This window comes from Notolepis coatsorum (genome assembly GCF_963971535.1).
Source record: "Notolepis coatsorum genome assembly, chromosome: 3".
NCBI lineage: Eukaryota > Metazoa > Chordata > Actinopteri > Aulopiformes > Paralepididae > Notolepis > Notolepis coatsorum.
In genome coordinates, this window is record NC_140167.1 from 37,551,436 (window position 1) to 37,576,649 (window position 25,214).

Below are 25,214 nucleotides of genomic sequence, written 5' to 3' on the forward strand. Positions count from 1 at the left end.
CAAGATTAATTTGAGGTAAAAGCAGTCTGCTAGTAGAAGAACGTTACCTGGGTTTTTTTAACGCGCAGATCTCTTTTAACAAACGTTAAATGTTGAAATGGCGCTGTGCTCCGTGGACGCCAGCGGACCCTTGACTTCCCAGGACAGCAGCTCCTACTCGAGCCTTCTGCGCGCTCCGTCTGTCTTCTGTTTCGGTTTCGCGGGGGCGGAGTCAGATTCACGCTGATGGGAAGCGCGTGTTTTGCTACTCGGGGTAGACCGAGGCGGGCACTTTTCACATTTTAAATGAGAACTCCGCCTCTCAAAGGGAACCCTTGCGTGCAAATCGTACGTGTGAAAAAGCAAAGATGGGAGTGGTCTTTACAACTTCCCCAATCACAGCCCCATTACCCATTAGACAGATATTTGTATGGGAAATTATGAATTGGTGACAAAAAAAAGGCAGGACCACAGGAGTTTAATAAGAGGGGGTTTAATGTCAAATACCCCTAACTATAAACTGCACCAATAAATAAATAAACTTCTAATCTCAAGATTCTCTTTTACTTCAGTAGGCAATAAACGTCCAAACTCAAACTTCTTTTACTTCCAACAGACATTTCACTACCCTCCCATCCCCAACTGTAATTCAGTCATTCTTCCGTGGGCAAAGGATGTCCTGCGGCCTGCAGTTCTGCCTCGTAATGTTTCCTCAGGCCCTTGAGGTAGAGACGCAGGCTGTCAGGGTCCAGCCTGGAGTTCCTGGCCGTCTGCAGGAGGCGAGTGGCCAGGTGGTGCACAGCTCTCTGCCTTTGTATCTCCGGATCACTGTGGTGCTTGGCCTGGAACACGGTAGTAGGACGCATGCAAAGCAGGTTGAGGCAACAACGGTGAAGGGGGCAGGAGGAAGCAAAATCTTATCTAAACAAAGAAAGGCGTGACATATCAGGAAAAGCATACCAGTAGCTGTTGGCTGACTCGGGAGGCAACAGCCTTTGCCTCTTGCACTATGCTTGGAGGAAGTGCCGTCATCTCTGCTGCCCTCAAACCTACAATAGGGAGATTCAAATAAGATCTTCGATGATATAAATTAAATGGAGTAGCAATTCGATTTCTATTACTATAATTTACCATAATTTCTTTCTTCAGAACACCCTCGACTCAGCAGGTAGGTGTAGACCACGCTCTCTGTGGCAGCGTCACTGGTGCGCGTGTGCTGAACCTCCATGTGCTTGAGTTCCACATTGGGATAGAGTGTTCCTAGCTGGCAGAGCTCCAGGAAGTGTGTGGCAAACAGAGTGAATGCCTGAAAGCGGCAGGGAAACGGCACACACACACACACACACACGCACACACACAATAAGAGTCAAGTCAAACACTTGACTTCTTAGGAGGTGTAGAAGGTAAAAGGAAAGAATGGTTTAAATGATTAATGGAGACATCCACATGAATCATCATCTCCTGTTAAGAAGAAAATAGCCACCATGAAGGACACAGTACCTTCAGGCTAAGCAGGAACTCGCACACCGCGTGGCAGATGCCGACGCCCTCCTCGGCACTGGTGCCACGTCCCAGCTCGTCTACGATGATGAGGGACCTGTCGCTTACATTGTGGATTATATAGGAGACCTTAGGAATACAAAATTAATTAATACCAATGATTGCGCTCACGTCTTGAAATATTCTAGTGATAAACAGCCAGAGTATAGAACAAAATGCACCTCCTTCATTTCCACCATAAAGGTGGAGGAGTTGGTCTCAAAGTCGTCATCTACCCCGATTCTGGTGAATATCTGATCAGCGATGCGGAAAGAGGCGTACTCAGCAGGGACAAAGCAGCCTAGGGGAACACAGGAGACCACAGCCTCTTCAACAGGGACAGAGAAACAACCGATTCATGTATTTATCGCCATTCTACCTTTTGCGTTTTAATGTGCAAAATTTACTAGTTGTTTGTGTTAGTCCAGTTTTCTGGGTTTTGAAAGTTTTTTCTTTTTTTACAATGGAAACCTGACGAGTGTTGTTTCCATTTACAACTTTATACAAAGGGAAGTAATAGAAGCAAAGTTTATTGACTCAGTGTTTAATGTGTTAAACAGGTTGAAAGTTGATCAAATACTGAGCCACAATTTACGTAAAACACAAAAGCCATCTGTTTCCAAGGATTCGTTACAATACAATTTTAAGTGGAATTAAGTTTGAGTGTATAAAGCTCTCCATACACATTTTTGTGTATTTTATTTGATAAATGAGGTTCAATACGTTTAACAATTATGGTCTTAGAGATACTGTATTATTCAGTGAATTGGTGGAAAAACTATTTATATCACAACGGATGGGAGTAAATAAAAATAAAAACATGATCCATTGTTCAATTTCATTGATCAATTGAAAATGGGGGACCCTGATGTAAACAAGACGAAAGTCTTTCTCTGGTCTGCATCCCCTTAACAATTGTGTGTATTGAGCTGTACTGTATTGTACCCATTCTGCAATCTGTTAATAACATTTTCAATCAATCAATCAATGCACTGAGAATTTACCCCTTAAAATTCAATGGTTACAAGGACTGGGACTATCTCAAACCACGCCCTCTTTTTCTTGATCCTCCAATCACAACTGTTGCTTGTCCGAGGGAAGGCATCCTCTGATTGGAGGATCAAGAAAAGAGGCTTGAGATAGGTCAATTAAAATCACTGTGTAAGACTGTAAAGACTTTTCTGCCCACCTATCTGAGCCATGACCTGGCACAGTGCCACCTGTTTGAGGTAGGTGGACTTGCCACTCATGTTGGGTCCAGTGATGATGACTAGGTTGCTGCCCTGAGAGATGTAGCTGTTGTTGGACACTGGCTGTTGCCCAGCGATGTGCTCCAGGATGGGGTGATGGCCTTGTTTGATGGCCAGAGTGTCCGTGAACTCTGGACGCACTGCCAGGACACAACAGATGAGGATAAAAAGAAAATCACACACACACAAATAAGCCAGTTTTTCCTTATAACACAGTTTGCTTCTATAATATACTCTGGTTTATGTATTTTCATGGGATGGTTTAATGTAATTTGGTCAAATGAGATAACCTTGTCACATATACATTTAGGCTTACATAATAAGGCTGTAAATAAACGGTAATTAAATACGCAATGACAATGTTTTGACTTCCTACAGTTAATTACATCCGTATGCGATCATATGTAGAAGTAGTAGTAGTAGTTTATTCAGTCATCTCACACAATACAATATACACCATCATTTAACAATATTTGATTTTACAGTGACTGAAAAGGTACAGACTGAAGCATAATGCTTATATATGCCTGTCCTATATTCTTAACAAAATTAAGAATATGTGCAATGTTAAGCAGTAATCACGTCATTACTGAGGGGTTAGAGGCATGCTGCAATAATGGTGTCTGGAGTGAGGTGTATGCAACAAACCAACTATTTCCTCCGGTGGGGAGATTTGTCTTGTTAAATACAGTTCACGGTTATGTAACAAGGGTAATCTGAGTGCGAGCCGACTGAGATAGAGGGGGGTAGGCGATCAGGACGTGTCTTTCAGGAGAGATGCTTTTAGACAGCTGAGGGGCCGTTGCTCACCACCCACGTGGCTGAAGAGGGCTGCTCTGCTGCGGCCCACTACCCACACAAAAGAGAGAAGTGAGGCCCGCCGAGCTGCCAACATAGCACAGCTGCCTTCATCTACCACGCGTGATGGATGACTGGGTGGCCGCTGCTGCGTTATGCTGACGATACTTCCTCGGGCAACAGGTCAGACTACTTCTAGACTAGTTTGACGGTTTGACTCGAGGACAAAAATAAACACACGGCGGCACAATGATTCCACCGTCTTTCTGGACTTACTCACCATATTCTGAGATAGTGCATGCGTGGGCGAGTGACAGCATCATGTCCAGCATGGACACAGCATCAGACAGCTTGTAGAGACAGTGGATATGCTCATGAACGGTGCCAAGCAGCTGGCATACCACCCTATAAGAGTGACGGGTTCATTAGAGCTGGAGGACCAGTACTCTAGCACATGGATGTATAACAAACAGCACCCTCTACTGGACAGGAAAATAATAAATTCAATCTTTCACTGACTGCATTCTGCATTTACAAGCACACCGATATCCCATAACTATTTGGAATATTTGAGTATTCCACTTGTGTCGGCACATGGAAACATCATAGCCCTTATGCAATAACTCAAACAAGCTCCCAGTTATGAGAAACCTGGATAAGATACCTGGGACATGCCAATACTATCCAGGATACTGTGGATAATCAATAGGATAATACACCTAATTGCAATACTCGTAATATTTTAAATACACATATATACAGGGACCATATCCTGTCTAAAACAGTAACCAGGATATGAGCTAATATCTGGAATACTATGTGCATGTAAATATAGTCACTGAGAAAAAGGTTTCTCCACTAGACAGGTTAGAGTTAAAGGGACACTTCACCAACAAACAATGCAGATTTATTTAGCACATAATCTCACAAAACTCCAAACAGTTTTCCAAACAGAGCGTATTTGAGTTTGAATATGGTCACACCAGTTATGTCAACGGGGACATTGAATCCTTGCGTTGTTAATTACAGCTCCGTGAAATGATGTAGATGAAGAAATAGCAATACCTTGTCTTATAGGGACTGCTACCTTATAATTGAATTGAGCTGTAATTAACACAACACAATGATTCAATGTCCCCGATGACATCACCGGTGGCCATATTCAAACTAATTTACTCTCAAAAACGGACTAAAAACTAAATTAATGTGTGCAAAACGGTTTAGAGTTTTTGGATGAAGTGGCCCTTTAAATACAGGCTTGTTATAGCTATATTCTCCTCACACATAGGACAAGTGGAAGATCTCCCTCAGGGCCTCTTCACAGCGATCATTAATCTTCATCAGGTCTGCCGTGGTGAAGCTGTAGTTGCTCTTTTGCTTGGTTACCTGCAGGAACAGGCATTCAAAACACAGCCGTTTCAAGATAAAAAAAAAAAAGATGTGCCCAAAAGTCGGTGTAAAATTAGCACCTGTCCAAAATAAAAGTTAGGATCCTACAAGAAAAATTAGCCATTGAGAGAATGAAACAACAATAAACAATGTTAAATGGAGTTCCTTCTCTCTTCTTCTGTTCATCAGTCTACCCTCTCTTTATTGGCCCCCTACCTTGATGAACTCTGCAGGGAGTTTCCCACCAGGTAAGGCTCCGACTTGCAGCTTCATTTGAACGAAGAAACCTCGAGCCGCGCTGTAGCTCGTACGCATCGGCATGGCGTGCCTCTCTCCCAGCCGCTCAACCATCGCTGTGAATCACAACAGGGTTCATTGTGTGTTTTGGAATCTATTCTCACACATTGGGGGGGGGGGGGGGGGGGGGTCGAGGATAACGGCATATGATTCCAGAATATATTGAATATCCAGTGCCAACACCTGCAATGTCATCCACTATCTCTGTGTAGGCTCGCCGAGCGATGTCTAGGAGCTGGTTGATGTCGTGGCGCACGGCAAAACACTTCTGAGTGCGCATGTTGAGGCTGCCCTTCATGTAGCTGGCGTCGTCTTGAATGACCGTCTTGATCTGCTTTAAGATCAAGTCAAACCTGAGGGCAGAGGAAATACAAGAAATGCTCTAGGGCAGGGGTGGCCAACCAGTCAGAGACTAAGAGCCACAAAAAAATTACTGTGGTACCACAAAGAGCCACACCATATACCAGCGTTTCTCAACCTTTTTTTTCAGTCACGGCACCCTTCATGTGTTTATAGGTCTCACCCTCTGGCCTCTGAAGTTGCTAATGTCTTTTTTATTTGGGCCTCACAGGGTTAAAAGTACCCTGTGAGACCCACGGTTGCAAAATTACAAAATCACTTTTAGCCATTTAAAAAAATAATGTTTATTTAAAAAATGTTAAAGGGGAACTATTTTACTATTTCTTTCACTATTTGGGCACTTTTACACAATTCCTGTGAGTCTATGGAACACCTAGGTTTTTTTCAAAAAAAATGCATTGTTTTGTATTTCTAATCAAGTACTAAAAACCGCATTTTTCTACCTCAAGATCTTAAGCCGTTTTGAGGCTGGGCTCCAACCACTGTGTGGCCTGGTGCCAACTGCCACATCAACTGCCACATTATTATGCAGCTGAGAAATCTCTGACATCACAGATATGCACATTTTCAGATGACTCAGTTCAGTGAGGGTGAATATTGTGAGAGGAGAATTGGAAGAATTCGTCAATATGAGAATTAGAGACATATATCCTATTAATATAAGTCCACATAGCTAAGAAACAATGGTAAACACTGAAAAAAGCCATTTATAAGATAGTTCCCCTTTAAGCACATGTATAGTCAATTGGTCCTGTTGTTCAGCCTCACAATGCTATTTGATAGTAAATGTGTTTATATGTCCCACCCTCTGGCCTCTGAAGTTGCTAATTTCTTTTTAATTTGGGCCTCACAGGGTTAACCTCTTAAGCCCGAGATATACAGTAAAAGTGTATATTTTCAGCATTATGTTTGTTTACCAATTATTTTAACTGTTATTAGTGAAATATAAGATTATAGAAATCTCAGGGCATTGAGTCGGAAACCGGCGCATATTGACAGGAGGAAGTGGCACAGCCAAAAGTGAGTGTAGTCTTTTGAAGGAAGAGACTCAGGGCTTTCAAATTTCGAAAAACTACCCTACCCAGCTCACACCAGCCCCTGTCAATCATCTGACTTCTGGATTTACTTTTTAATTTCTCTTATTTTTTGGGATTATCTCCCACAAACCTGAACGTTATTGCCATAAAACAGAACGCAGTTAGTTTCTCTACCTTTCTGTGAACGTCTTGCAAAAAACGGTGTTGCAATATGATGAAGAATGGTGGAGAAATTTACATTATAAAAAAGATGGCAGAATTCAGTACTGTATCTACAAAACCTTCTGTTTAATCATCTTCCCTTTATTCATTTGCTTAGATTTTTCAGGTCTGGTCAATTTTAGCATGGTGTTATTTACAGTCAAAGATAATTTTTTTTTAAATAGAATTGATATTCTCCTTTGGTTCATTACAATTTACTCAAGCCTAGTAACAGACACACTATTTCTGACACTGATCAATATATGTCCCTAGATTCAGATACCAAGAACATGCAAATGGACCATTTAAAAAAAAATGTAAATGTTTATTCTACGTCCTTATGGAATGAGTGACATAAAAAAAAAAAAAGTAAAAAAAAAAAAAAAATTTTTTTTTTTTTTTTATGGATGGAAGAGCCGCACATTGACGGGCAAAGAGCCGCATGCGGCTCGCGAGCCGCGGGTTGGCCACCCCTGCTCTAGGGCAATCTCTCGACAGTTGTGGAGGAATTTACCACGTAACTTTGATAGAAAACACTGGTTCAATGAAGATCAAACTAAATGTTTCTTTCCCAAGTTTTACTGAAAGGATTGCAATATCAATAATACAATGGTACAAAAGATTTGACAGCTCTCTTCAAACAAAACATCAACTGGTACCAGGGAGTCTCACAAAAACAGAATCTCCGTACATTGTCGATCCTCACCTTAAAAACCCAAGGAGCTTTTAAGAATGCTTTTGGTGTGTCGTGCACTCTACTTGGCACATGCAGTTTAGTAAAGGTCACTCCTAAACTGAAACTAACGGTCAACCTCTAGGAAAGGGGAAACCATGTGGTGTGTATATTATGACTGTGTACTTTATGTGTCTATGTGTCTGCACAAATTGTGTAGGTGGCGGTGCCCCTCCTTAATCTTAGTCTGGCTTGGTAGAGACAGAAAAACATAACTCTCAGGTACATATATCTGTCCTCCACTAAAGACATTCTTAGTCAACCAATAGTCATAGGATTTGGTTAGTTAAAGGTGCTGTAAGTGGTCAGCCATCACTGATAAAGAGTGTTTGGTCAGTAACATGGGTGTCCCAGTTCTTCCGCTTTGCAGTAAACACAAAATGATTTGTCTGGCATCCCGTTCCCACTTTATACAATCAGGAGAAGGAACTCCACAGTGCAAAAATGTTCTGACAAAAATAAGAAATAAAAACTAGTTTTTCAACAAATGTGTGCTTGAAACAAGTCAAATAATCTGCCAGTGCAGTATGAAAATTTGACAAAAATATCTAGGGTTCTCTCTCCTGATTGGATAAAGTGGGAACAGGATAAACTAAATGTATTTACTGTTTACTGCAGAGTAGAGGGACTGGAAGACCTATGTCACTGACCAAACACTCTATATTAGTGATGGTGTTGTGAGGACTGCGCCTGACAGCTCCCCCCAGAGGTTGCGTGGCGCTGTTACTCAGCCCCGAGGCGCAGGTCTTCCTAGACGCTGTTGCCCCACAGCTGATTCAACTCTACAATCAGGGGCTGCTGTCGCTTCCCCAGTAATCGATGGGACTATAAACTTTTGATCCAGCCCAGTGGACTACACAAGTTCGTTCTGTTTGGAACATAGTTGGAGGCCACCGCTGTTTTGTATTATAAATACACGCTGCATTTAGCGTTTCCCTGTTGAACTGGTTTGCATTCTCTTATTCGGGTCCCGTTCCTCTGTTCCCATAACAGATGGCTGTCGGAACATAGAGCTATTTAACACTTATTTTAACAGAGAAAAGCATACCACTTACAGAACATTTAATAAAATAGTTAATTTAATTGACAAATCTGTAAAATTGCATTTCTCACATTATTATAGTACAGTAGAGCTTTTGCATGCCTGAGTCCAGGATGACAGGTCTGTAGGAGAAGGCTGAGGGTCAACAATAAAGAGACCAATAGATGCATTGAGCTCCGGTAAGGGAGCTTTGTTTTCACATTATTATGCAGCAAATGAATGCAAACCTTTAGAGGGGCCTCTTTAAAAATGTTAAAGACCAGAGTATTTACAAATATACTGTGATGCCAAAAAGTATTGTTTACCCAGTAAAGAACTCTCAGTATGAAAAAGGAACCAAATTAATGAAGATGACCTTCTTTTTTTGTGTGTGTTATGGCCACTAACCCCAACAACCGATTGGTCAACTAACTGACTAAAAGCATTGCAGCCTTAGCACATACAGACAGACATTCAATCTACACCAGGAATACTCACTTTATTCACATGAGGGTGTGGGAGACTCTGTCTGTCCCTCCAATACAATTTCCCACAGCGACATCCTGTCTACCTTTACCATCCCCCTTCCGGTCCCATCTTTTGCATCCCCCCCATGTCTCATCCTCCTATCCTCCCTCTCACCTGGTTAACCCCACCCTTTTATCATGTATAAAGATCGACACACAATGATGAACTAGGAGCCAGTTCCGGATTCTCCGGGCCAAGACTTCCGGTTGGGGTCTTCTGAAGCCAACTCCTGTTATTACCTTAATAAATCTGTAACAACCAACTATTGAACAGTAAATGATTTCCTCCGGCATCCACGACAAGGGCCACTTTGAAAAATGTATTGTATGTCGAGGGCCAGAGCACAGTCACACCGGGGTCTGTATGCATGCCTGTTGCTGTGATACATATCTTTTTAGATCCAAATTGTGATTTTATGGTGATTCTGTGGATCATATAAACAAGGGAATTTACATGGCAATCCCAGCTTTAAAGATACAAAGAAAATAAGTCTTAATTGTCTTTGGAAAACGTTTCACCAAATGATTTTATGTTTAGTTAATGTTCCATTAATGTTCCTTTCCCAGTAACTTGGCATGGAATGGAAACGGATTCCTCAAGGTCTCTAGTATCATACGATACCTGTATCTTCGCTCTAACCTTAAAACTGAGCTTGCGAGAGTCTCAGAAAGACGGTGATACGCTCATCTTCAGGGGGTTCAAATCAAATATATGGAATTTTGGAAATGTTTGGAAATGAGTATCACTGATCTACACTGTCAGACAGCAGCATGTACCTATCATCTTCCAGAGACGTGCTGTACGCCTTCAGCAGAGCAGTGTTGCAGTTCTTCAACGCCATCTATTCACAAAAGATAATGTTATATGTAAAGTTAATAAAAGGATTTGAAAAACCTCAAGTACGAATGCTAAAATGAGCTGCCAGACACTTTTCTTTTGTAGAGTAAACCGCTGCATCTGTACACTACACACTCTGTCCATAGTGGTAGAATATACAAGGTTCCTACATTGCAAAATGTCATAAGCTTTTTCTGAACTTAATTTCTTGTTTGGATTTGAAGTCAGTGGTGGTCAATATGATTGATGTTGGCAATGGCAGGGTAATAAGACAGTGGACTAGGTCAGATCATTTATATTTAACATTATTCTTCACAACACTCCAATTAACTAAGATAAATATGTTAGCAAGTCCACATGTAACAACCCCCCAACCCAAATACTTTTAATTCCAAAAAGTCTCAAGCCTTGGAAATCATCAAGTTAATTTCTGATACTTTTCTAGATTTCCGGACTTAGGTAGCAACCCTGAATATACACTGCAATGGAGTTTCTAAACTAAATGTACCAACAGGCACGTACCCTCATTGCTGGCACCAAATCCAGTGTGTGTTTCAGCTGAATAACGTGCATAATCTTCGATTCAGCAACTTGAACCTGCACATAGCGAAATAAATGGTAAATTTAATTAAATAAAGACAGCAGCAGAATAAGTGAATGTTCAAAGGTATCTAATGAATAATAGTTTAATACAACCTCAGTTATCTGAATCTCAGATTTCCTGGCCAGTTAACTGAACAGGTGGATAAATAAACATATAGTGGCTTGTATATAATTTTTTTTAAGTTAGCTAAATTGTTGGAATTTGTTAGTTAATAGCCGTTAGGCCCAAAAGTGATTCAACTGCTCATGGTGTTTTAGAAATAATGCATGCATGTTTCATATTTTCAATCAACTTTGACACCATATTCCAGTGTATTTTGCTCATCCGAACATTTCCCTTGACCAATGGACCCTCTCTTACCAGGAGATTCAGATGAGCAAGATTCTGCTGTGATCTAAAAGTGAAGAATGTACCGTTTCCTGGTTTGGAATCTGGATAATATTTGAGAGCAGTTGGTCGATATCCAGGAAGTGACTTATGGCTGTGGGGAGTGATGAGAGAAAAAACAAACTCACATAACACGTCAATACTATCAGTGATCGCATAGAAACTATTCAACGTCATATAAAAGTACTGTGACTGGTCCGTCCTGACCGTTGTTCAGACCGTAGAAGAGGTCCTCGTCCTGCAGCAGCTCTTGTATAGTGTCCAGGCGGATGTCGATGGTGTCCACGTCAAGCAGGGGCTCCAGGATGTTGGAACGCAGTCGCCTGCCACCGCCAGGTGTTTTGGTGTAGTTCAGTACCCCGAAGAGAGTATGGTCACTCCTACACACATACAGCACCCCCAAGAGAGTATGGTCACTCTTACACACATACAGCGCCCCCAAGAGAGTATGGTCACTCTTACACACATACAGCGCCCCCAAGAGAGTATGGTCACTCTTACACACATACAGCACCCCCAAGAGAGTATGGTCACTCTTACACACATACAGCACCCCCAAGAGATATGGTCACTCCTACACACATACAGCACCCCCAAGAGAGTATGGTCACGACACTCATACACACATACAGCGCCCCCAAGAGAGTATGGTCACTCTTACATACATACAGCACCCCCAAGAGAGTATGGTCACTCTTACACACATACAGCACCCCCAAGAGAGTATGGTCACTCTTACACACATACAGCACCCCCAAGAGATATGGTCACTCCTACACACCTACAGCACCCCCAAGAGAGTATGGTCACTCTTACACACATACAGCACCCCCAAGAGATATGGTCACTCTTACACACATACAGCACCCCCAAGAGAGTATGGTCACTCCTACACACATACAGCACCCCCAAGAGAGTATGGTCATTCCTACACACACCAGCAGTCAACGTCACACATACAGCACCCCTAAGAGAGTATGGCCACTCCTACACACACATACAGCACCCCTAAGAGAGTATGGCCACTCCTACACACACATACAGCATCCCTAAGAGAGTATGGTCACTCCTACACACACCAGCAGTCAACATCACACATACAGCACCCCCAAGAGAGTATGGTCACTCAACATCACATATACAGTATAGAGATGCATTCATGCATGCACACAATCACACACAGTCTGTATTAGGTTGCAAATTGTAAGCACGTTCCTTACTCGATCATTGATAGCGTTAACGATCAATTAATCGATTAATTGTAACTAAAGATACCCAATTTACCAAACAATAACAAATGTATTTGTTTCCTCAATCAAAAAGGTTGATTTCTGCAGCAGCGACATATTGCATTCTCGCAACATTGCATGGCATATGAAAATTTAGAGGCCTAGACATATTAAAACACATTTGTGTCGACTTTAACACTTTCTCTGCCACGCTTATATCCATCAATGTTTGATCACTGCCACCAGTCTAAGCCTATGGAGATGTTTACCTTCTTTGCAGGGCTATAACTTTTTAAATTGTATTGCTAAATTGACATTACTATGGCCCATTCAACATCGATTATCTATCGTTCAGGATGTAGGAACGTTTTACTTTTTCATTCACACATTCATACAAAAATACCGTCTGGAATATAAATATGTTTTTATCGTTTTCTGCAGTAAATCCTAGAACGTGAGATATAGGCATAAATGCATATATACATTATCAAATGCCATTTGTTGCCGATACACGCTATATTAAAAATTTCAACTGTACATGGTCCTAAACGTTATGACTGATCATGCGCGGGTGAACGGAGGGGGGGGGGGGGGTCGTTTATAATTCCGTGATCGTCGTTAAATGATTTATGTAGTATGGGTGATATATAGATCAGAGCAGTTTGCATCGATAATAATAAACAAAAATGCTGAAACTCACGGCAGCCTCCTCTTACCATTGGGCGATGATACTGGAGCAAACAGATCCCAGTTATGTGATGGGGATCGAGGCAATCCATTTCCGGTTTGTATAATACTAATACACGCCCAAATCATGTCGATTATTGAGTTATGGCAGCGATCACTACACATGGACGTGTGTCTTGAGTCCCGCAACGATAAGCGAGTGGCCGGACGGATTTCGGAGACGCACCGAGACCCAACCGTCCACTTCTGGTTTGGCAACTCGCCGATCATCCACCAGGTGGCAGTATTGAAGTGTTGCAGAGTTGTGCCGAGTCCCACAGCATCCCACAAGGCTCTGCGAGTGAAATATGAATACCATGGCGAAAATATGAAATATGATCAGAATAACGTTGTACGCCGTGATTTGGCAGAATTAGCATGAACTTGAAACCCGTTGTATGACGTTATTGGCGGATAAAGTGTTAAGCGGGCGAGCTGCATATGTGGCAAAAAAACGTCACTCGCCACTTAACTAATTAAAATAAATTCTAAACACGGTTGTATATTAACTTAATAAATAAACAAAAAAGAAAAATCTACTTATGTCCAATATAGGCCTAACTAAATAACATATTACGTGCATAAAACGCTGAAAACAACCAACTGTACTAACGAAGCCAACAGCGGGACATCGTTAAACAAGGGCAGGCCGTAGGAACGTTAAGAAGTTAAAGAAATCAAAAGCATGTATTTAACAAACTCAACAATGTTCTAAACACTGTTTTATATTAACTTAATAAATAAACAAAAACAAAAAATCTACTTATCGACGAAAATGTCCAATAGTCCAATGACCAATTAATTGTGTGACTTGGAGACTGTGACTGGGAGACTTGTGTGACTGGGAGACTCGTGTGACTTGTGGGACTTGGAGACTTGTGTGACTGGGATACTTGTGTGACTGGGAGACTTGTGTGACTTGGAAACTTGTGTGACTTGTGTGACTGCGAGACTCGAGATAACCCTACTATCATCGGGTCTGGCGTCCAAAGAGTTAAAGATACAATGGACTTTCAACGTTTGTTTTCAAATGCAAGGGGAGAAGAGATAGTTTCAGCCAGTAAGCACGTGGGAGTGAGAATTCCACCGAACGATAGCTGCCATGAACCATAACAAACACAACGCAGAGGATCGATAAGACGGAGGTGATGAAGGCTGATAACGATCAACGACAGGCTGAAAACACTATAATCTAACAATATTCTAAATCAGTGTTTCTCAAATGAGGGTAAGTGTACCCCTAGGGCAGGGTATCTGAATCTAGGGACATCTATCGATCTCAGGGATTGTATTCCCAGTGTCAGAAATATTGTGTCTGTTACTAGGCTTGAGTAAATTGTAATGAACCAAAGGAGAATTTCAATTCTATTTAAAAAAAATTTTTTTATCTTTGACTGTGAATAACACCATGCTAAAATGTACCAGACCTGAAAAATCTAAGCAAATGAATAAAGGGAAGATGATTAAACAGAAGGTTTTGTAGATACAGTACTGAATTCTGCCATCTTTTTTATAATGTAAATTTCTCCACCATTTTTCATCATATTGCAACACCGTTTTTTGCTAGATGTTCACAAAAAGGTAGAGAGAAACTAACTGCGTTCTGTTTTATGGCAATAACGTTCAGGTTTGTGGGAGATAATCCCAAAAAATAAGATAAATAAAAAAAGTTAATCCAGAAGTCTGATGATTGACAGGGGCTGGCGTGAGCTGGGTAGGGTAGTTTTTCGAAATTCGAAAGCCCTGGGTCTCTTCCTTCAAAAGACTACACTCACTTTTGGCTGCTCCACTTCCTCCTGTCAATATGTGGCGGTTTCCGACTGTCATAATCACAGCACGGGCCTACTTCACTCCCCCTCCTTTTCCCCTCACGTCCTCCACACGCTCCTCTTCATCCCCCTCTCTGTCCACTGCGCACTCCTCATCATCCTCTCTTTCTTCAGTCACCCCTTCCTTCACCCTCATTCACCCAGCTGTATTCCATCCCCCTAATTCACACACGTGCAAGCACCCCACTCTCCCCAGCTGCACCCTATCCTCCCTTGATGAGGGGACTATATCTACACCTCGATGCTGACCAGAAGCTGTCGTGGTATTAATTACCACTGCCCAGGTACGACGTCTCTGCCACAAGCTCTACTGCTAGATACCCTCCATGTATTGGCTTACTCTAACCCGTTTCTCTCCTGTGCCCCAAAGGACCGCCGTCCCTGTCTGGACGTCACCTGTTCCCGAAGAGGAACATCTATTCTCCCGCTGCCACCCAGCAGCTCCAGCGTCCCTGTCTGGACGTCACCTGTTCCCGAAGAGGAACACCTATTCACCCGCTGCCACCCAGCAGCTCCCCCGACAAGCACCAGGACCGCTTGCTCGCTCACTGCCGCCGTGGCAGCCACAGGACAGAACATTAACCCCGTTCTATTTCCCCCCAATTCCTGTGTTGCTCAATTTCCATTAAACACCCTTGAAACCGCTCCTTTCTCTTCTCGTGTATTCAGCAATTGGGCTGTGCTCCAGACTCCAGTTCTCACACCGACTCAATGCCCTGAGATTTCTATAATCTTATATTTCACTAATAACAGTTCAAATCATTGGTAAACAAACGTAATGCTGAAAATATACACTTTTACTGTATATCTCGGGGAGGTTAACCCTGTGAGGCCCAAATAAAAAAGATATTAGCAACTTCAGAGGCCAAAGGGTGGGACGCGTGAATATTTCCCCTAATGGAGTTGTACTTCCGCGTTCGGTTTGTGCGATCTGATTGACCACTGACGTTTCTGGTCATGTGACATGTGCGCCAATCGTGTGACGCCTGTTTCTATCACCGGTTAAGCTTAGGCACTCTTTCGAAGTTGGTTAAGGTTAGAGTTTGTCTTAGAGCAGGGCGATAGAACACCAGCCCTGATTCCAAACTCTAACCTTAACCAACTTCGAAAGAGTCGCCTAAGCTTAACCAGTGATAAACTAGGCGTTAGGTAGTTTGCAGGCTGTTAGAGGCGGAAATAGGCGCAGAAACAGGCGTCACGCGATTGGCGCACATGTCACATGACCAGAAACGTCAGTGGCCAATCAGATCGCGCAAACCGAACGCGGAAGTGCAACTCCATTAGGGAAAATATTCACGCGGGTGGGACATATAAACACATTTACTATCCAATAGCATTGTGAGGCTGAACAACAGGACCAATTGACGATACATGTGCTTAACATTTTTTAAACAAACATTACAGACTTTTTTTTTTTAAATGGCTAAAAGTGATTTTGTAATTTTGCAACCGTGGGTCTCACAGGGTACTTTTAACCCTGTGAGACCCAAATAAAAAAGACATTAGCAACTTCAGAGGCCAGAGGGTGAGACCTATAAACACATGAAGGGTGCCATGACTGAAAAAAAGGTTGAGAAACGCTGGTATATGGTGTGGCTCTTTGTGGTACCACAGTAATTTTTGTGGCTCTTAGTCTCCGACTGGTTGGCCACCCCTGCCCTAGGGGTACAAGGGAGTACTGTAAAGTATTATATACAGTATATATAAAAACAAAGCGTAGTCGTTTCAGAATCACAACAGACCAATGCAATGATTTATGTTAAAATTCATACAATGATTAAATATTATTTAAATGAACATCACCTTTTATATGCCTATATAGGCCTATACTACCGTATATATATTTTGTGTTAGAAGAAATGTAGCTTTTCCGCAGCGGGCCATAGTCAATATGCTCAAATGCTAATATAGCTGTAAGAAAGTGAGAGGGGAAGCTTAGAAACTAGCAAAAAGACAATAGTCGGTAAATTATTATAAAAAGAAATGCTATATTCCCTGCTCTTATTATTGCTGTGTGGTAATGCTGTCGACAATGACACACTTTCCTAGGGCTGCTAGATGACGCCAAAAATCAGTCACGATTATTTTTATTGATATTGAAATCAGGATTATTAAACACGATTACTCATTGATTTGAGACAGAATTAGTTTTCCCTTTCTTCTCGACCAAAGGCTGCCCTTCTGTCATCTTCTACAAGTTACCAAAGACAAAATAACTGGAGAAACGCACGTGGCTCCCTCCTCCCTCTCAACACAAGTTGAAATTACTGTTTGGGCTATAGGGGAGGGGCAAAGCACAATGCTGTGAAGGAAAGGCGCGCTGCATTTATAACACAAGACTAAATGAGAGCAACGTGGCATGCGGCACAATAATCTTTTTATCTCGATTATCTTGTTTTCATGACCGTGGGAAGACAAAATCATAATTGAAATTGAAACTCGGTTTATCGCCCAGCCCTACAATTTGCCCACGGAAACAATAAAGGTTTTAATCTTTACACACACACACACCCCACCACATCTATAATTATACAACACCATATCTACAGGAAGATCATGCTGCAAACACACTTCACCTGTGTCTTCTCCTCACCTGTGATCTCTGCTGTTGACCACCAGCTCCAGGTTGGCGGCAGACGCAGAGTCAATCATGGCCGTCTGTTCGCTGCCTGTGAAGCTCACGTGGAGCGATTTTGGAGCATAGATAGAGTTCTGAATGAACTCTAAATATTTCAGTAGAGCAGCTGCAGCCGCCAGGCAATAGTACCTGAACCAATCAGGAAACATGTGACATTTAAATATCCCCTCCAGGTGGATTTTAAACCCTTAAAAAAAACATTTCTATATTGTATAACAAGTTGTATAAATATGGCTTTTACACATTATTGTTCAGTAAACTACTGAAAATGGCTTAGCAGCATCTCTACACCTTTATCTTCATTCATAATGCAAGAACCTATGAATATGCAAATTGGCAACAAGCACAGGAATTCCAAGTCGACAGCTTATATTCTTTCTGGACGTGTAAATACCTACTCAACTTTCTGTGTACGCTGAAACTAAAGGTCTCAAGTTAACACATATTGGACTATGATTGGTTCGACTGATGAGTGACATCACACATGCAATTCATGGAACTAATTTCAGGGAAGTACAGAGAAGCTCTCCCTCTCCAGGGGAAGAATGTGAAAAAAGGTGTTCTGGTGACAAGTTCTGCACAAATGACAATCTGTATAGTCAATGTCATCCCTCCAAGAGGAGTCAACCTTTAACTCATTGGCTGCCAGCTATTATCCTTATCCTGTGGTAGCTACTGCCAAGCTGTAAACGATGGGAGTTAGTCACCTTGTTTGTAGAGCTAAATCTATATTCTATATTATAGCCATGGATACAATACTATAGTCATTTGACATTGAGTTTCTTCCGGTCAAGATGCAAAAAAGAGATAATTTTTTCATCCATACATTCCCGTGTTATACCGTGGTGAATATAAGTATGGTTTTAGAGCGGTCTAGGGTAATTCATGAAATGCTGAGTTATGGCAGTATACGTCGATTACATTGTAGACGTTGCTGTTTCCTTCCTGAACCCGTTATTGTTCCGGAATCAAATCCACATTTTAGGTATTATGTTCCATCATGAATGCATGAAAGGGGGGGGGGGGGGTCGTTTCTGATGATTTGATTGTCAGTAACGGCATTCGCATTGAACACTAAAAACGGTTATCAGCCCGATCAGTATGAAAGCATTGCAGGATCAAGCTAAAATGTACGTCAAATCGCCCTTACCTGTACCCGGGAGTAATCCAAAAAGAATATTCCAATTGTTTGATCGCCATCCGGTATATCCAATGTCCATTTGCTCGACGGCATAATTCACCACAACATATGGATCGGAGATATCTGACGCGCTTCAATGTAACCGGCAGAACCGTTCGTATTGCCCGACAAGGAAAAATGTAACCCGAGACCTGGGGCCGTCCCACATAGAAAAATACAAGGGTAGAAAGGGTGCTCGATACCGCCGTCTAGCGTGATGCGGCCGGTATTGCACCTAGGCATTATCAATGCGATTCCCAATGTTAACGCAGAGTCAGTGGGCCTGTAATGAATAGAAATATCGAATAAAAGAAATAACTATCAAATAACGTATATATACGATACGTGGTTGGTGTTCAACGGTTGTCGGAAAAACACGTATATAAACGTTGTCGGCGTCCAATGAGTTAAGGATCTTTAATCAAAATATTAATATTTGTTCGAGGGGAGATTTTTTTATAGGCCAACGTCAGTGTTTTATTCCACAGATATTCCAAACGTGTAACCCAATGACATACTTAGCCTGCACCTCCATGAGGACGGTGCCAAACTCTGGAGCGCAGAGCTGCTGGATGTAGTCCAGACCCTTCTTCTCATTGAAGTACTTCCTTTGAATTGGAGTGAAAGCCACTGCCTGGGATAACAAAAAAAGGATCTGTGTAAACTAATTACTATGGATTATTGGTATCGTTAAAAGAATGATTTTTTTTACATTTATTTAACCTTTATTTACCCAGGCAAGCAAGTAAGAACAAATTCTGATTTTATTTATTGTCAAAAGTATGCATAATGTTTTTTTTTATCTACCTTTTTCTCCCATTTTCAATTTTTCTCCCATCCCAATTTCGTATCGTCCAATAGACCTATCTCAAACCCTGCCCTCTTTTCTTGATCCTCCAATCACAACTGTCGCTTACCTTGGACAAACAAAGTTCGTCCGAGGTAAGCGACAGTTGTGATTGGAGGATCAAGAAAAGGGGCAGGGTTTGAGATAGGTCTATTCTACCCTCCCCTGTCTCGAACGCTGTTAGGCCATGCCTCCCACAAGCCGGCTGCAATGTGGACGAAGCCTTACATCACGTGTCCCCTCCGGTACTCAAGGAAGCAGCCGTCGCATCTTTTCACCTGTACAGCGCGATCTCTCAGCGGCGGGGGTCTGCGTGGGAGGGACACGCCGCCCCCGTCACTTCCTGATTCTGCTGCGCAGGCGCACCAACCGACCTGTAGGAGTCGCTGTCCACAACGTCCGATCCCCACCCATCAGCTTTCCCACCCCTAACACTGCCAATTGTGTTAGTATGAACGACCAGCCAAGCTGATAGCAATGCGGAGAGCTGGGCTCGAACCCAGCGTCTCCCGCATTGGTGGCGAGCGCCTTGCCCACTACACCACCTAGCCGCCCCCAAGTATGCATAATGTTGTGTTAATTCCACGACAAGAGATATGTAATGTTAATTACCTGAAATGATTCCGTTTTTTGGGGGGGGAAACCCTGCATATATCGGTATCGGCTGATATCGGTTGATATCGGTATCGGAAATTAAGAGTTGGACAATATCGGTATATCGGTATCGGTAAAAAAGCCAATATCGAACATCCCTACCCCACGTTTAAAATAAACGTTAAAAAAAAAAAAAAAAAAAAGAACATGTCCAATTGTTCCTTTACGTAGATTACAGTCAAGTATAAATAATCTTCCTTGCCTATATTACTATCTACTATGCTAATATGTATTTGCTACTATGCACTCAAGACTTTGACAAACATAGTTATTCAGCTGAAAGAGTTGTACCCTTCCTGCTGACATGTTGTAAGTCGCTTTGGATAAAAGAGTCAGCTAAATGACTAAATGTAAATGTAAATGTTGGCACCTGAAAGTTCTCTGTGATGAGGTTGGACAGTTTGGTGCCTTTCCCCTTCTCGCTGGTGGCTGTGTCTGCCATCAGTATTTCCAGTGGCACCAAGATGTGAAGCTTGGTGATTACCTGACAAGAGTGCAACGAGACGCTTCAGTACAGTTTCAATGAACTCTCTTTCACAATCCCTTGAGTGTAAAGATTTTTTTTATTTTGTATTAAACCAGTCTTATACACATGCGTCTGTAACCTTGGCATAGGTCCCTGTGTCTGCAAACTGAGAAAGGACAAGCTCTGGGCATTTCAGGTTAATACTGGCCATGCCGATCTCTCCCCTGGCCAAGCCACGCCCTTCCACCACAGCCACAACCACTGAGGCGGCAGAGCTTGAGGTTGCAGAGGTTGCAGAGGTCGCAGAGGTGCTCCCTGCAGAAATACGAAAAGCAAAATGAGAATCTCAGACCAGTCTAATCCGACAGTTGCTATCAGAAGCTGTGTGTGACTTTAAATCATTTAAGGGGCTTAGCAAGAAAAACACCCAAAAAAACAATGCTGATTGTGTATAAAAGATTGAATTAAAATGAAATGATGTGGAAAAAACAGCATAGCCTGCTAATGTTGGTAAAAAACTGTTTTCAAAAGTTGTATACTGTATAGAAGGGTTTCTCGTCCACGTCAGACAAACATCAAACAGACTACAAGATAATTGCATTTGTTAGACATGCTGATGCTAGTGAACAATCAATCCATGCCAACGCTAGCCATGTAAAAGGTGGAAGGACTCACACTCGCAGCCAGGCTCATTTGGAAAATGTATGTTTTTGTTTGAAATTACTTTTAGTCAGGTGCCATGGTTTCTCCATAGAGCTCCCTTGTACCTTTTTTGCATCACAGCAGGCCGGGGGCAACTCAGTCACATGATTCAGCTGGTATTTATGATTGGCTTGAATACATTGGGTCTCATTCCCGAATATTTTCCAAAGAGTTCTCTTGGAAGACTTATCTTCGAACCGACTGAGACAGAATCAATGACAAGTTCACTCGGAGTCCCCAACGTGCTGGGAATATGTCTTAAGTGGCTCAAACTATCTGAGCTGAGATAATCTGCATTCTGGAATGGCACCAGTTTGAAACATGAACGCGCGTTCCCGTCTAGGTCATTTGCATACAAAACAAAGCCTCCAGGCAACTAATGATGCAGCCATGTGAAAATGGACGCAGAAGCGTTTTGCGACCCATCGAAATTAGATTAGATTAATTGTATTGTCATCATATATAGTACAGCTCGGGCACCTGCCGCAGCGCGCACACACACACACACACACACACACACACACACACGCAGTCCTGTATAGCCTACGCGCGTAATGAATGAACGCAGTATAGGCTTATTATTCCATTAATTACTTGTTTCATTAGGAGAGCAGCAAAGACACACTGCGCTGCCCGCCCGGTAGACTGTGTCAACCATGCAGTCCGCTCATGGTACGCCCGACTCTGCCGGCCTTAATATGTGTACAGTACTGTACAGTACAGTATACACATATTAAGGCCGCCAGAGTCTTGTGTACGCCAGTATGGCCTACGTGTCTAATGAATGAACAGTAGGCTTATATTATTCTAGTTACTTGTTTCATTAGGATTTAGTAGATACTATATATATGCTCTGTCCTACGTACAGTATAAGTACAGTCTGTACTTATACTGTACGTAGGGCAGAGCATATATATAGTATCTACTAAATCCTAATGAAACAAGTAACTAGAATAATATAAGCCTATATACTGTTCATTCATTAGACACGTAGGCTATACTGGCGCACACAAGACTTATGGAATATTAATGCAGTCTATTTCCACACGATTAGCTTTAGTTCTTATTTATTTATCCACTGTCATTTCAGTGTTGGTGTATAGGCTATATAGTGTATTTCAATACCAGTTTAATTGATTAATGATATATTCGAAGGAATGCAGGTTTATAGCTATATCAAACAAAGGTATGTCCCATTGTATACAATGGGATATATTGCATGTTGACCTGCATTCTTTCAAATGTATAATTAATCATTAAAACAGATATGTAACAAATAAGAAATACAAATTCCACAGAAGGCATTAAATAATTATTATTTTCAATCATTTCACAATAATTGCATAATTGTGTTTTAATATCTGAGTAATTAAAGTAATTATACATTTGTCCAAAATAGCTGGTTCAGATATGGTTAATCCAGCTGCCCTGTGATCAGATGAATCCATATTATTTATTTTTCCGACATCAAATGCGTAATTTCTTATCGTACAAATATTGTCATATTTATTTTAATTATGATTAAGTAATTAATTCCAAGGAGGCCTGTAGCGTTGACATGAAGGAATCACTATGAGAACACAGTCCGTCAAGTTAATACAATTTTCAATTAGTCAATCAATAATAAGTGTGCTCCTCAGCACTCTTAAATCTGCTCTCAGCCGGGCGGCTACGTGGCGTAGTGGGTAAGGCGCTCGCCACAAAATGCTGGAGACGCTGGGCTCGTCAGTTCGAGCCCAGCGCTCCACATTTGCTTTCAGTTTAGCTGGTCGTCCGTACTAATACACATTGGCCGTATTAGGGGGTGGGAAACTGATGGGTGGGGATCGGGCGTTGTGGACAGCGACTCCTACAGGTCGGTTGGTGCGCCTGCGCAGTAGAATCAGGAAGTGTCGGGGGCAGCATGAGCCTCCCACACGTTACTCCTCGCCACTGAGAGATCGAGCTGCGCAGGTGAAAAGATGCGACTGCTGTTACCTCAAGTACCGGAGGGGACTTGTGCTATGTATGACTTAGTCCACATTGCAGCCGGCTTGTGGGAGGCAAGAAACAGCGTCCGTGACAGGGGAGGGTTGAATTGGATGATACGAAAATGGGATGGGAGAAAATATAGAAAATGGGAGAAAAAGTGGATCAAAAAAAATCTGCTCTCAGCCACGGCCAAATCCGATCTCAGGAAAATTTGGGGAATCGCGCTACTAGCGCTAATATGTCTTAAATGGGCAGAAGTCTGCCTAAGAGGAAATTTGTTGTCGTAAATCCGTTCGGGAATGAGACCCATTGTGTTTACAAGCCAAAAAAAAAAACCTGTCTATAGGCCTGCATAGTGCAGCTAATACATTCAAATCAATACAAAGCATTACACCTAAATATTTTGTGAATTAAACCAACCATAGCAATAATCCATCTTGAAAAAGATGAAATCGAGTTTAATGTCTGAAAGGCCTCTTTAGAGCAGGGGTTTGGCCTACTATACCAGTTTGTTCAGTGAGTGGTGTCCGTGGCGGCCGTGGCAGCCGTGGTGTCCGTGGCCATGCGGGCTGCTTCATGCCTGCAGCCCTAGCAGAGCCTGGGGTCCGGCTGTAGAGTGAGGAGCTGCTGGACAGAGGAACAGATGAACTTGTCCTGCTCAGTCCCAAACCGTGGTTGAACTGACCTATATGACAACAACGAGATCACGGTCATTTTCTGTCTCTGACCCAAACTGTAATTTAATTGGTATATATTTTTGTCTGTATGCATATACTGGATATTCTTCAAGAGTTTGACTTGTAATGGGAAATAGGCCTAAGAGGCTATTTCTTATTTTTATATCAATCATCATACAATAAAATTGTGGTATGCCAATATTTACAAATGTAAACAAAACATTTACAGCATCTAAATGCATTAAAAACTCAGATTTAATACTATCCTTGTATCAAACTCTCACTTTGAAAATGAAAAAAAAAAAACTCTAATTCCATGATTTGGCTTCCAAATTTGGTGGGGCTGCCCATTTATTTACAGATTGCACCTTTAATCCTTTCCGACGTAGCTACATTTTTTAAAATGTGTGTGTGTCCCCTTCCCAACCTCCCCCCCCCCCCCCCCCCCCACCTCCAATGTACAGCCCTCACCCAACCCACCCAACCCCACCCCACCCAACCAACCTCCTCCAATGTACAGTTTCTATGCCAAATGTATATACACTCCTTTTCTGGACACTTTTGTATCACAAACAGTACTGTATTTGCAAATCTGATATGTCATAAATGTATAGATGTAGCAGTACTGTCTATCTGTATGTCATGTATGTCATATATGTTATGATGAATTGAAAATGGGGGACCCTGATGTAAACAAGTCGAAAGTCTTTCTCTGGTCTGCATCCCCTTAACAATTGTATGTATTGAGCTGTACTGTACTGTACCCATTCTGCAATCTGTTAATAAACTTTTCAATCAATCAATCAATCAAAGCTAACGTTCGGTCACCTGCAGTCATCCGGGAATGTAATGGAGCATTATTTGAGCTAGTGCTAGTAGTGACATCCTCTGAAGTTGAACTGTGACATGATGAAACCGAGGATGTTGAACCGGCAGGTAAAGTTGAATTGTTGTGTCTGGATGGGGGACAGCCAGCCTGTAGCCATCTAGCTAACGTTCGGTCACCTGCAGTCATCCGGGAATGTAATGGAGCATTATTTGAGCTAGTGCTAGTAGTGACATCCTCTGAAGTTGAACTGTGACATGATGAAACCGAGGATGTTGAACCGGCAGGTAAAGTTGAATTGTTGTGTCTGCCCTTATGATCCAAAGGTGATATAATGGAGCTGTGTCCAGAGTCCGGGGTATCATCACCACCACCTGGTGTTAGCTCATCGGTGCTGCTTCGCAACATTTCAGATAACTGGTGGTGGCACTGGTAAAGCGAACTAATTCACCAAAAAAGTTTAACAAACTTAGTTAAAAAAAATAGCATATACCCGTGCCATAAATGTC

At 42.1% G+C, this 25,214-nt stretch overlaps 2 protein-coding genes across 4 annotated transcripts in view; both read right to left on the bottom strand.

Moving 5' to 3' along the window:
• Positions 1-180, bottom strand: part of ktn1 (kinectin 1) — a 64,218-nt gene extending 64,038 nt beyond the window's left edge. For all 3 annotated transcript variants that reach the window (XM_084309984.1, XM_084309985.1, XM_084309983.1), the window contains exon 1: positions 48-180. The gene's annotated coding sequence lies outside the window, so the exon portion shown is untranslated. The remainder of the gene's footprint in view (positions 1-47) is intronic.
• A 341-nt stretch (positions 181-521) lies between these two features.
• msh4 (mutS homolog 4) lies at positions 522-24,803 on the bottom strand. The gene is made up of 20 exons (XM_084310430.1): positions 24,708-24,803; positions 23,708-23,887; positions 20,669-20,844; positions 20,434-20,547; positions 19,081-19,196; positions 17,338-17,511; positions 11,168-11,340; positions 10,987-11,054; positions 10,492-10,566; positions 9,909-9,973; positions 5,436-5,605; positions 5,172-5,308; positions 4,849-4,952; positions 3,847-3,971; positions 2,708-2,908; positions 1,701-1,819; positions 1,480-1,608; positions 1,111-1,285; positions 940-1,028; positions 522-821 (listed from the first exon to the last, which is right to left on the bottom strand). The coding sequence occupies exons 1-20, from the start codon at positions 24,715-24,717 to the stop codon at positions 633-635; spliced, it is 2,589 nt and encodes an 862-aa protein (XP_084166556.1). The 5' UTR covers positions 24,718-24,803; the 3' UTR covers positions 522-632.
• Between the last annotated feature and the right edge of the window lie 411 nt (positions 24,804-25,214).

Excerpts from the sequence above, each read along its gene's own strand:
- msh4 (XM_084310430.1), bottom strand. Across the intron at positions 20,548-20,668 it reads ACACAGGGACCTATGCCAAG|GTAATCACCAAGCTTCACAT; the intron begins GTTACAGACGCA and ends CACTCTTGTCAG. Across the intron at positions 11,341-17,337 it reads GTCAACAGCAGAGATCACAG|GAGTGACCATACTCTCTTCG; the intron begins GTGAGGAGAAGA and ends GTATGTGTGTAG.